This window comes from Primulina huaijiensis, chromosome 5, assembly GCF_012295235.1.
Source record: "Primulina huaijiensis isolate GDHJ02 chromosome 5, ASM1229523v2, whole genome shotgun sequence".
Taxonomy (NCBI): Eukaryota; Viridiplantae; Streptophyta; class Magnoliopsida; order Lamiales; family Gesneriaceae; genus Primulina; species Primulina huaijiensis.
Genome location: NC_133310.1, coordinates 19,441,719 through 19,455,280, shown reverse-complemented (window position 1 = coordinate 19,455,280; position 13,562 = coordinate 19,441,719). Strand labels below are relative to the sequence as shown.

At 35.6% G+C, this 13,562-nt stretch overlaps 2 protein-coding genes across 2 annotated transcripts in view; both read right to left on the bottom strand.

Annotated features, from left to right (window-relative positions):
* LOC140976863 (uncharacterized) overlaps positions 1–1,128 on the bottom strand; it is a 1,386-nt gene extending 258 nt beyond the window's left edge. The window contains exon 1 of the mRNA XM_073441246.1: positions 1–1,128. This exon is cut by the window's left edge and continues 258 nt beyond it. Coding sequence (XP_073297347.1) covers positions 57–857 — 801 coding nt within the window. The 5' untranslated portion in view covers positions 858–1,128 and the 3' untranslated portion in view covers positions 1–56.
* Positions 1,129–4,969: 3,841 nt separating this feature from the next.
* LOC140976862 (uncharacterized) lies at positions 4,970–13,321 on the bottom strand. The gene is made up of 18 exons (XM_073441245.1): positions 12,989–13,321; positions 12,529–12,648; positions 12,283–12,405; positions 12,082–12,144; positions 10,043–10,150; positions 9,398–9,475; positions 8,110–8,202; positions 7,801–7,887; positions 7,351–7,452; positions 7,120–7,239; positions 6,964–7,026; positions 6,674–6,822; positions 6,442–6,523; positions 6,292–6,350; positions 6,159–6,204; positions 5,413–5,504; positions 5,254–5,323; positions 4,970–5,154 (listed from the first exon to the last, which is right to left on the bottom strand). Exons 1-18 carry the CDS (start codon positions 13,235–13,237, stop codon positions 5,083–5,085), a joined length of 1,776 nt encoding a protein of 591 aa, XP_073297346.1. The 5' UTR covers positions 13,238–13,321; the 3' UTR covers positions 4,970–5,082.
* Between the last annotated feature and the right edge of the window lie 241 nt (positions 13,322–13,562).

The following is a 13,562-nucleotide window of genomic DNA, read 5'->3' as shown; positions in this document are numbered from 1 at the left end:
TATATATATGCAATCGGGAATCTTGTTTGGAATCCAATCTATGCGCGATAGGATCATTATCCAATTATATATTTGAACTGATCAGGTGAAACTAACTCATCAATTTCATTCCAATTCCAGTCATTTGCCAAGTCCATGGTATCACTGCAGCTTTCCACAATCTGCACACTACTACTCATGGTGGGGTTATTTACAGAGGTAATGGTTGATTCAGCTGCAGAATCAAGATTCCACGTGTAGTGGTCTTGGTACACATTTAAACAAGAATTCAGGTCAAATATGCCTAAACTCGAGAACGGACACTCTGCATTCTCGATTAGAGATGGTGTCACATTCGAATTTGGGGTATTATTTGGGCAATTTTCGTCTACCATGGAAGTCTTCTGAATATCTCGTAACATGGGAGAGGAAGAACGGGAGAGGGTGTGATAAAGGGTACTGGACATTATTTTCTGATCAGGATCATTAGTAGTACTGGCGAATGGAAAATTTGGTAAATCTCTGTGTTGTGGAGTGGCGGCGGCGGAGGAGGAGGAGGAGGAGGAGATGGGGGTGGCGGAAGTTGACTTCTTGGGCCGTTTGCTTTTCCGGCCACCTCCAACGGGAACATTTCGAAGAGTGCCACCTTTAGTCCAATGCCTCTTACAAGCTTTGCAGAAATAGCGTGGCTGAGACTTGTTGTAGTTATTGTAGTAACAAAACTTTGTATTTGTCGAACCACACCTGGGACACTTCAAGAACTCCGGCTGCTGTTGGTGCCGCATCAATGGCGGTTTTACCAGCTCCGCCGCCGCTCCTGACTGCAGCAAAATCTGGCTCCAACCAACAGAAACTTCCTGTTTAACACTCCAACCCATGTATTTGTTTATAAGTTTTGATAATTCAGCTCAAAAAACCACAATCAGCAAATTTAAGTTCGATCTTTTTTTTTATAAAAAAAATGTGTTCTTGAAGGAGATTACAAGGGAGAATTGAAGAAAGAAACTCTCGGAAGGGGTGAAGGAAGTGGGAGTACTTCTGTGAGATTCTATATCGCCAATTCTATATACTCTGTTTTTCTTATAATGTATAGCAATAATCTATTTGTTAAAATGGAAATAAATCTTTGGAGATATCAATGATCAAGCATCTCTTCCATTGTGGGTCCAAAGGGTCTCAATTAGGACATTAAGCAACCATGATATCCATGTTACCAATGTTAGGATTTTAATTCGAGTAGTTCTCTTGTGATACGGTTTCACGAATTTTTATCAATGAGACGGGTCAAACCTATCGATATTCACAATAAAAAGTATTACTCTTAGCATAAAAAGTAATATTTTTCATAAATGATCCAAATAAGAGATCCATCTCACAAAATACGACCCGTGAAATCGTCTCACACAAGTTTTTGTCCTTTAATTTGTGTTGTCTTTTTTTTTTTAAAAAAAAAATAAAATTTAACCATCATAACCACACCAAGTCATAAATATAAATACATACATATATGCCACATAATTTTGATATGGTGTTCATTAATTGTGTTCATCTTTAATCGCTGAGCTAACACTTAGTGGATATTGTTAAAAATATGAATACGATTGGTGTACAAACATATCAAATTTATATACATATGTAATAAATATATTAAAATCGTCTGTGTCCGAGAGAATTCATGAGTGACCACGTAATAATCGCTGTATGTGGGGTGCAAACTGAGTGCCTACTATGCACAGTCGTAACACTTTGGTTCCCCCAATCCATCCCTCGTTAACCCCACACCACTAGCACATCTGCATCATACATGAATATTAGTGGTACACGGGGTACGTACAATATATATATATATATATATTGTACGTACAACATTATATAAAATTAAGAATATATAAAATTAAGATTATTCTATACAAGTACAATAATATTCAAATTTTTTATGTGAATACTAAAAAATATATCATTTCATGTCTCCATCTGTTTTAAACTTTAAATAACTCAAAAAAAAATTATTATATAATGACACATATTCGAGGAAAATAATAATAATTATAACAACAATAATAATAATCATAAAATTAATAAAAGTCGTATCTATTTATAATTTTTATTATAACGACAACGTTTCATTTCTCTCCATCATACACTTCGTGATGGTACTAGATGTTCATATTCTAAGTCAAGTTGGAACATTTCTGCAACAGATTTAACAAAATGGCCTAGTTATAAGAATTAAAATTACTTGAAGAATTTATGAGCTTGTGCCTAAGATTTTAGAAGCTTGATTTGAAATCTTTTTAAAGGTATAAAAATAGATGTACATTTCTATTTGAGGAGGGATGAATTTGTTTTGTATAAAACTAATAAANGGATTGAAGTATTTGTGTTTATTTGATTTCAAATCCACACCTCAAATCTATTGTATTCGTTTAGTTCAAAATTAGATTGAAAAATTTAAAATATCTTATATTAGTTAAATATATATATATTTTTTGCTTCAATTAAATTCACTCATCAACCTGGTTATTTAAAATATATGATTTGAAATTCTCCCACAAATCCAAATGCATCCATCCAAATGCAACCTGAATTCATGGAATATGTTGAATATTTCGTTAAAAACGACTTAATTGAATTAAATGTATTTTTTAAAAAATAAATAACCGAAATATCTGAGAATTGCATAAATAAGAACTGTTCTTCCATAAATCCATTTTATTCAACCGATTAGATATTTGTAATGAAGTAAGTAACTAATTCAATTCTAGCCATTAATTTAATTTAATTTAATTTAATTTAATTTAACCAAACTTATTTTACTCACTGTCTTGTCTCCTTCCTCCCCTATTGCTAAGAAAAGTAGAGGTGCTAAAATTTTCATGTAAAGCAAAATAAAGAGAAATATCATATAAAGCAAAATAAAGAGAAATAATAGATATAGATATAGATATAGATATAGATATAGATATAGTACTGTTGTCACCACGTGGATCGACTCATTATTGATTGGGGATCATTCTATGGCCCAATCACATGTACTGGTTTCAAGGTGGGTACCATGCAAATTCACTCACTTTACACATTAAATTAATTATCATGTTTATCCTATTTACATTAGTATATGCAAAAGTTAGTTCCTATGTAATTGTACATGAATTCTATATCTAAAACTTATGTATATATTTGAGCATATCAAATTTTTTAATGCATAGGAAGTTATTTTTTAGATGTAGAAAGCATCTCACTATTCGAAGTTTTTTATCTTCAAATGATTTGTTTTCTTATTTATCTCTTGTGTCTATGATGTATGTTACCTCTATCTCTAGGAGTGTAAATGAACCAAATTGTTTGTGAGTTATTCGGAGCTCGGCTCGATAAAAAGTTCGTTTGAGATTGTTCGTTGAACTTATCGAGCCGAGCTCGATCTTAAGGATATTCGGCATGTTAGCGCATGACCTTGTTTGCGAGATCGAGGTCGACTAGTTTGTTGATCTTTGAGTGAACAATAATAACTTGTATTATCTCACATCGAAATTTAAGTGTAGGAAGTGATTGAAAAACTATAAAATGAGAAGTTTATCCCTTAAATTCTCATATCTTAGTTGATCTTTTGACTAATAATGCTAGACGAGCTTGTCTAACGAGCTAAAAAAAAGTCAGCTTAACGAGTCAAACTCGAGTCAGATTCGTTAAATATGATAAATGGTTATTAACGATCCGAGTTTGAGGCTCATGACAAAACTCGAATTGAGCTCTAGTTTATATATACCTTAAACAACCGAACTGTCGAGCTCGTGCTTGATACTGCTCGACTCGACTCGTTCACATCCTTACCTATCAAGAAATAAGTGTGAACAACGCACAAACACCCAAATGAGATCTATAAATATAGACACATACTCACTATTTCAAATATTTTGTAGGGTAAAGTGTGTTGTGTTGAGGTGAAACATGCATATTCGATACAATTTAAACCATTGGATTATACAATAAATAAATTATCATGTAATTTTTTGTGTTGGACCCCGTATATCTAGTGCATGCTCTCTGCTATATGGCGTGTGATTCATTCAATAAAATCATCAACTTTTCTTCTTTTAATAAAGTCATGCTACCTGACTAATGATTTTGAAATAAGAAAAAAAAATAAATATTAAGTATTGTAAACCTCCCACTGCGATAGCATTATGTGTGGGTAAAATTAGACGGATCACAAGAAAAAAAGATCGTGTCCAAGTCTTCAAGTGAATGGATATCGACCTTAAACTTTTCCGTAAATGTGAAGAGCCATGTGAAATGATAGCCACTTCGAAGATATTTGGCCCTATGGTCGATGTATCGCATCATATGTTATATTTTAATGGACATCTCGAAATATCATTATATCCAACACAAATTGACTCACGATTGATCGTCAATTGTCATGTCTTGAAAACGCATGAACCCCTTTGGCCATGTAGTGAGTGGGTACCACTAGGGTTGGCAGCATAATCACCGATGTAATAATGATCATTCGTGAAAGGAAAAAACAGACATGCTGAAACATCAAAGCATATTGGACAATGTCATATCAAGAAATTCACAGGAGAACAAGACCATATTATCTTAAATCAAGGAAAATATACATGAAATTTTACAAGCATCTCTACCGTTCTTTAGCTCGATTGTTCTTCTCAAGTTTCGTACGTCTACCCTGATACAGGAGCCGACAGTTTTTTTGAGTGAAGTTTTAACGTGTTTAGTCATGAAAAAGAATGGCCCAGCACTGAAAGTCAAGGCAGAAAAGATTGGGTTTCTTACTTCAAAATTTTGAATCATGAATTTACGTAGCTTGACATAATATGAAGTAAAATACGTAACGTAAATTTCCTAAACTTGTGTTCGGGTTTTAACATTTTACTTCAGGAGCTGATTTTCTGTATCTGCTTACTCCTGTAGAGGAAAAATCATCGTAGCAACTCGAGAAACATAGAATAGAAAATAAAGACCAACAAATAGTGCAAAAGGTGGATATTATTGTTACACTACGATAATGCACTAATACAAACATAAGAGGTCGTAGGCCATACAAAAAAGGTTGTTCATTAAAAAACACCACCACCACACTTAGAACTTGAAGTCTTTCTTCTTCGATTTGTTCTCCTTATCCTGCATCTTTCGTTTACGCTTCTTCTCATTCTGTATCAATTTCACCCAGTCAGAAGTTCTTCCAAAGGAAATGAATAAAAATGCCGCTAAGAGGATAATATTTGGTTGCAAGATTATTTTCAAGTGTACCTCAGCAACCATGTCACTGAAATCCTCCCGTTGAGTACGCAGCTTCTCTTCTTCTCTAGCTTCCTCGTATCTGAGGATAAGTGGCATAACAATAAGCCACATCTTATTATATCAAACGATTGATAATGAATGAAAGGGATCGAATGTTGCGGAACTTACTTGGCTGGCAAAACATTGTCCATGAGTTCCAGCTCTTCCGGTGCCAATGTGACATCAACTCTATCTGCTTTCTGACCTCTAAGCAAATCAACCTGACCAGAGTAAACAGTTTAATAGATGTCGAGGACTTCAGATTTACAAATAAAAATTCATCAATAGAAATTTTCACTTGCAACATATTATGTTTGCAGATATCCTATGCTTGCACATATATAATGTCACGGTTAAACTTTAAAATTCAAAATTAAAAACTAGAATGGGAACTACAGGTTTGACGTTCTCCATCATAATATGTAATTACAAACTTACAGAGAACGAGTCTTCCAAGCTGATCAGCTGCGGGATAAAAATTTATTTTCATGGTTTTCATAGGATGGGTACAATTTAGGGATGTTCAACTAAAGTATCCCTGATAAACTAAAACATGCTTATATAATGTCGACATTCTGATACTTGGATGCACACAAGGCACAATTTGCGTAATCAGATTAATCATGTAAAAAAATTTAATTAGATTCAATTTTCATACAAAGTTACAAACCAACAATACAGAGGACTCTAACCTTTCATTGGTTTCACCAGGAGAACATGTAAACACTAACCAGATTAAATACAGCAGGATATCAGCAGAAATTGTGGGACAGAAAAAACTAGCATAATTACCCAATATCATCAATACCAATTTTGAGTTAAGCTCTCACGGAGGTGGAGAGAGGGAAAAATAATCTAAATTAAAAATTGCTTACCCTTTTAGCACCAGTTTTGTCCTGTGTGCCAGTGTTAATCACATACCTGACAGCAAATGTAAATTAAAATTCCAAGTGAAAGATATTATCCCAAAAAAAAAATTAAAGATGCAAAGAGAAGCAGATTGCATACGTATGGCTTGTTCCAAGTAAAGTTCCTGGGGCTATCTTCTCTTCTTTTTCTTCAAGGACCTTCACAAAGCACGAAATGAAAATTGTTCCTCCAGAAAAATCAAAAGCAAGGCTTGATAACAGTGAATAAATTTTTTAAAGGGGCACCTACTTGATAGAGAGGCCTCTCAGGTTCTTTCCTCTGTTGCTTACGAAGGTCAATGACATCAGGAGTTTCCACACCAGTAGGAGTACTAAAACCCACAAGCAAGAACAAAACAAAACTAAGAAACTGATGATCAATTGAAAACAGAACACAAGGCTTCCTTATATTTACTATGAAATTATCACCGCCTATTCTAAAACACTCAACATGGAACAAAGGGCAAAAACAAAGATCTCACCTCGAAAGGCTGTCCACAGATTGAATGCCATCTTCCAGTTCCTCTTCCTCCATCTGCTCTTCCTCTTCCTCCTCCTCCTCTTCTTCTTCCTCCTCCTCCTCCTCCTCCTCCAAATCTCCCCAATGTTTGGTCTTATCAACGGGTTCCTCCTGAAATACATTCAGTGAGATAGAATGAGAGGAGACAGATGGCATGCAGAGGGAGGAAAAGGGAAGCGAGGGGGGAGTAATAAATACTTAACTAAGCATGGCATATTGTTAATATATTTTCAAATGCTAATTTTATTTTACCTCATAATTGGGCATATCTTGTTGCAAAACACCAAAAACGTCTCCATATAGAGGTCGCCCATACTAATTCAGAAAAAAGGATAACATAAGGAAAAGGTCACTTAAAAATTAGAAGAGATTGCATCAAACTACAAAGGAAAGAAAACTCGACCATACTTCATCAACAGGAGGTTTACCCCAGTCTCCATGACCATAACCAAATTTAGCTCCAGCTGGAATAGGAGCATTGAGGCCAGGAATTTTTAGCTGAGGGTAAGAAGGTGGAGGACCATATCTCTGCCATGGAAAAAAAACAGATGGTTGCAATTTGAAATTGGGCAAGAAGCCAAGAATACCAAACAGAAAAGTAAAGAGGAGAACTATAAACAAAGTGATACATTGTTCAACCTGCATGTTGATAAGCCAAGGAGGAGGGGCGCCTTCAGGCATGCCAAGAGCCTCTTTTAACTCTTGAGACAATGTCCCTGGCTTCATTTCTCTAAGTTTCACCTGCATACAATCCAAATTGAAGTGACTAACCAACATTTCGTAGTAGAAGAAAAAATCAAAAGTTTCGAAACTGCCAGGTACTCTCAAATAAAAATGAATGATACAAATTATGAGAATACATCATCTTAAAGTCAAAATGCAGACACAAACACTCCAGTAAACAAAAATAAAACAGCAATATTGATGCGCCTCCACAACCAACATAAAATCATGGATAAATCATAATTACAAATGAATTCATGCATTACGCTAGTCAGACTGATATCTTATAAAATCAATAACAGCTGCATTTGTACAGTATGAAAAAAGGGCAATGTCTCATATAATAATAAACACTGAGTTTCATACCTCAAATTCCTTTCCCTCATAATACAAATCACCATGTGATGTCAGCTTAGGTTTAGTCTGATGCTTGAAGAACGCATCATGTAGGACCTACAAAAGTTGAAACGTGACATTAGGTTTAGTCTGATGCTTGAAGAACGCATTATGTAGGACCTACAAAAGTTGAAACGTAGAGGATGTGCAAAAATCTTCAATAGGAAAATATTACGAAAGATCTCTTACAGGAAGGACCCTACACATTCTAATCTCAAAATTACTCTGACTAGAGAGTTTGTTCAGTAAAATAGTTTAAAAGTTAGGACATCAAAAGACCTGATAATCAATGTCCATTTTTCCCATTTTAGGCTGCATCCTCTCACGCTGTTTCTGTTTCAATTTCTTACTATCCTCCTTCTCAATGTACGCCTGGCAAGTAAAACAAAAATTCATCAATCAAGTACAGATAAAATATAGTAAATAAAAAATGTAACAATAAGAACATATGCAAAGTAACTTATCCCAACATCCAGAGAAGAAAATAAGATGAGGAAACACCTTGATTGAATTAACATAATGTCACAACTAATACCCCAGGATCAATCATTATATAGACCCATTCCCCCAATATTTTTAGCGCCAGTTCCCAGAATATGCGCCAGATAAAAGTGTATTTTTGTGGCTTTTTACATTTACAACAATACAAAATGCCAATAACTGGTAATCATAATCAATGTTCATCATTAGCCTGAAAGAGCATAAAAGTACATGTCATTCGCCGACCAGAAAATTATTTAACGAGGGCACTTATTGTTTTAAAGGCCTAGGTTTTTTCTTCCCCGTACTGATGGATTAAAAATCTGAATTTCTCAAGCTTGATTTGGCAATAGATTAAGCATGATACCATGGGTAAGGCAGTTTACGCATCCAAGTAAACTCTCTGTAGTTGACACAATCGCCACAAAATGGCCAAAAGAAACAAAAACATGAATCTTTTTTAGCGAAAAAAAGCAAAAGAAGAAGGTTAAACTCCAAATGCACAAAGAATACATCAAAATGGCTTGGAACAGTATCACCACCCAAATGTTTTTCTACAGCCACATGCAAGGAAAAACAAAACCAAAAGGTTCCAAACCTATTTATTTGAAATGCTTAACCGATTTGTTAAGCCAGTAAAGGAACAAAACTACCCAAAAGCCCTCTCACATTCATAGACTTCTCTTTTGTTCCTTTCAAATAAAATCAAGAGATATAATCAATCTTAAACTTGCAATGAACTCTTTTAAGTTTTAGGCTGCATGGCTTTATTGTCTGTTGCTCAGTAAATCCATAATTAGGTTAACCCGAGCAATAATATAATGACCAAAACTATCACGTCCCGGACCCAGGCCTACGCAAGCACAACTGCATAATGGGCTCCTGTATAAACTACTTTGTATATGTCCTCACTTTACGAAAAAATTAAGTCAAGTTGGTATAGAAGTTTATCGTAAATCATTATAAACCCTTTCAAACTTCTTTTTCTAACTCATGTGGGATAAGGGATACTTTAAAAACAACTAATGAAAATGCATTAACTGGCATTAAAGTGAATATGACCACAAAGAGGAAACATTGGTCTCACTTGTCTTATTTTCTCAATTCCTGTGGCAGCAATAAAGTCAGGAAGCTGAAAGGGAAGTTTTTCTATACCTCGCTTTCCCTGCAAAGCAAAATTAAAAAAGATGATGAGATGAAACTCGACCAGCATAAAAATTGTCCATGCAAATCAAATGGGTTTAAAATCCTCTACGAATGACAGTGTAGATGTTATAGTAGTCTAAGCTTTCAATTGAAGCGTAAATATCAAAATCCCATGCAAATTCCTTGGCACTGTGCTATCAAGAGTTGCAGGTTCAGCTCCCAGAAAAACTACTTTGTGAGGCGTTTTTTATAATTATTATGACAGCATTAGAAATGATCTACACCCCATCCCAGACTAGCAAACAGATTAAAAGGAAGTTCATGCAAGGTTCCCCTTGCCATACACCTACATGTTGAGGCTCCACAATTGCCAGTGCTGCTGTCCTGCAAGAACCATATATATGTATAAGACAAACATCATCGACTTTGCCATCTAGCACACTCTTCCCCAAACCCATCACTTAATCAAACCCACTTCTTTTCCCTTTCAGATGAGTTCTTATAGATATCAAACACACAAATAGTAGTGACTAGTGACACAAACGTGTATTATGAAACACTATGCATATCAGCCACAATAATTCACCTGCAAAAATTTCCTTTTCTGACACCAGTGTCGTGGCACTGCGACAGTGTTGCGATATGATTTCAGATACACTAGGAGCTTGGGATCTGATGAAGTGGCATCCCACACCTAGGGAGTCAAAACAACAAGTGTTAAACAATTGCTGGAAAAAATTCATCCCCATCAATCGATGGCATACCACAAGAACCAGGGTCAAGGGAAAACAATGACTCCTACACATAACATCACTAATACCAACTATAGAAAAAATAGTGCTTCACTATCAAGCAGGTGAAATTTGCTTATGTTAATATTAAAGAAAAAGGAAGAAGAATTAATGTGCCACAGTGCGCTTAGTAAATGCTAATTTTAAGCCTCTTAACATTGGATAAAAGGTGAGATCTCTGATTCTCTCCCACCTTGACAGCGTAACATATGCACAAAATATCATATTAAAGAAATAAATTCAAGAGTAGCTCAAATCCAACAAACCTAGAGTACGTTTGCATGCTACAGGTACTTTTCTACAATCAGTTTGAAAACTATTGCAATGTTTGTTTTTGATTCCCCAAACCCCATTTCCAATTCTTCAATATTAAATCAAACATCATCACCTCATTATCAATCATTTTTCCAAAAATACATTTATATCAATCTCTATACTTCACGAAAAAGTTATAATATTTAATTCAAACAAATGAATACAGGTGGCCCAATAAAAGATAACCAACCAGGTCGGATCGTGTACAAAACATGTCAGAAACATCAATAGAGCAAACTTCCAAGCCTACTTAAACAATATGTCATGATGCAACTTGTAGCATCCACAATTTCTATTAAAATTATTCAATATGAAAATAATTTTATGCTTCCTAATAATTTTGGTAGCATGATACGTTTCACAAATTGAGCATGCCCCATAAAATGTTAACAAGATCCAAAACTCATTTGATGTCATAAGGACAGTTGCAACTACAATTAAGCAGAATGAACCTTAGGATCCACCACAAAAGTAATATGCTTAACAGCTGATGCCATAGTTTTCAAGGTCGCAAGGCGCACCAAGGCGCACAAGCGTGATGGAGCCTGAGGCCCTCAGGCTAGGTGCGCACCTTACCGAAACAAGGCACATGTTTTATATTTTTAAAAAAATATATTTATGTTATAATAAATATATTAAAATATGAAATAATTAAGTCACAATGTCACTCAAAACAAAAAATAATTAATAAGTTCATCGTAATTAGTAACAGGATTAAAATTCTTCAATTATCCAAATTAAGTTCATTTTCTTCCATCGAATTATCAGATTTCCCAAAACTTTCGAATTTATATTCTTTCTTGATCAAGATCAATTTCTTTTTCCTCTTCATCTAAAAAATGTGAAAACGGTCTTTTTCTAGTTGTTTTAGATGTAGATGTCATCACCTTGTTTTTCTGTCCAGCGCTCTCTTCATCTAAAAAATGTGAAAACGGTCTTTTTCTAGTTGTTTTAGATGTAGATGTCATCACCTTGTTTTTCTGTCCAGCGCTCTCTTCTTCTGATTCCAGCGGTGGAACGTTGGGTTGCTAGGGTTTGGGTTTGAGCTTTTTGTTTTGAACAAGCAATTAAAAAAAATTCACTAAGGTGCGCTTTAATCGCACCTGAGTGAACTTCCAAGGGTAGTCCAAGAGAGATTAAAAAAAATTCACTAAGGTGCGCTTCCAAGACGAGTCCAAACGCCCAAGGCTAGTCCAGGCAAGCGTCTGGACTCGTCTTAGTGAATCTCTGCGCTTGGGATGACCCTAGGCACAGGATCCTCGCCTCAAGGCAAGAGGCGCTCTCCTTTGACAACTATGGCTGATGCAAAGGAAACATACGGTTTCTGACAAAAACTAGCATTAAAGTACATACTAGATTAATCAGAAAAGACTTTGTAAATTTAAAAACTATGAAAGTACATTGTTTCAAACACCGAAGAAGTGACTGAATATTGAAAATCAGAAACAGACACAAATTAAAGATGTGGTCATGGAAACAAATAACAATAAAGCTTGCATCAGATAATAATAAACCATACCTCGACTACATCAGGCCTAGACGACAATTGTTTCAGTTCGGCAATCTTCATTCGACGTTGTAGCTACAAGACGATAAGACCAGTTTAGGGCCAGAAATGTTACTGAACATTTTGCAAACTGCAAGAAAATCTATCCCCCATGCGTTCTACGCTCAAACATGATATTATCAGGTGTATAATTTATTGGTGTAAAAAAATTACCTTTTTCTTCTTATTAGAGATCCCTCTCTCCTTTTGTTGTGTATCTTCTTCCTCTTCTGAATCAGAGTCATCCTTCTTTTTCAAAGCTGCATCAGGTGCAGAATCATCTTTCTTTAAATTTTCCTACAAAATAGAAAATTAGAGTAGAGCAGAAGAAAGAGAAACCATATCCAAGGAGAAAAGGAATCAACAACTAGATCAAAATTGCGAACAAATCAAGCGAACAATATATCTACATGTTCTTACCTCGGAAACAGCACTGTCCTTGAAGTTGAATTTCTCGAAAACCTTTCTAAATTCCTCACTCAACTCACCCTCTAATTCTGCTCTCTCTGGGACATATTCAACCTCTACTAGCGGTAAAACCTGTCAATTAATGAAAACAAAGAGGAAACAAAGGCAATTCCTATGATTACCAGAGAATAATGATAAAGAATCCAACAGCATTTGCACAACGTAAGCATGACATAGCAATCTCGACTACAATCAAAAGATAAATTATATCGGATCTTTCACATCGACACTTAAATAAACAGAGCATCAACCACAAGAGACTGCTCGGGAGTCACGATAACACGTCAAAATGCCTGTTCAAATTCATCTCAAACACTAAATTGAGTGGAGCGATAAGGAAAGTAAATTGGTACATCCGAAGCTCACATTCACAGCAATTGAAGCCTAGAAAATTAGGGTTACGAGCAACAACCTTTAGAGGATCCGAGTTCTCTTTGGAGTCTTCATGAGCATTGCTATTGGCTTCCTCTGCGTCGGTTCCGCTGTCGTATCCTCCTGCGGCACTCTGTGTAGCTTTACTGTTCTTCTTCTGCTTCCTGCGCCTCCGGCGTCGTTCAGTCTCTCGCGATTTCTTTGCGGCGTTGCTAGGGTTCTGAGATTTCAAATCGCTGTTCTGGTAAGTTACTGCCTCTACAATACCGTTCGCTACTTCTGCGGGCATCTTCTCTGCTCTCGCAAGTTCTCCCCCAACTCTGAGATTAAACTGACTGTGAGCGAGGGGGGGAAGGAAATTGGAGTTGATGGGTCGGGTCGCTCAACGATCCGGGCAGTTCTAATATCTGATATTTGGTCCTTTTCTTTACTTGATCTGAATTTTTCTAGTATGGATTTGGGCTTTAATAGAAAGCCCAAAAGGACTGAAACGGGCTTTCTGTGTTTGAGTACCTGAGTACAGTATGTACAACAAGAATGATATATTTTTAGAAAATAAAAATGTTTTCCGAATCGGTAAGAACACAAATCGCATTATCATTAAATTTCGTAAA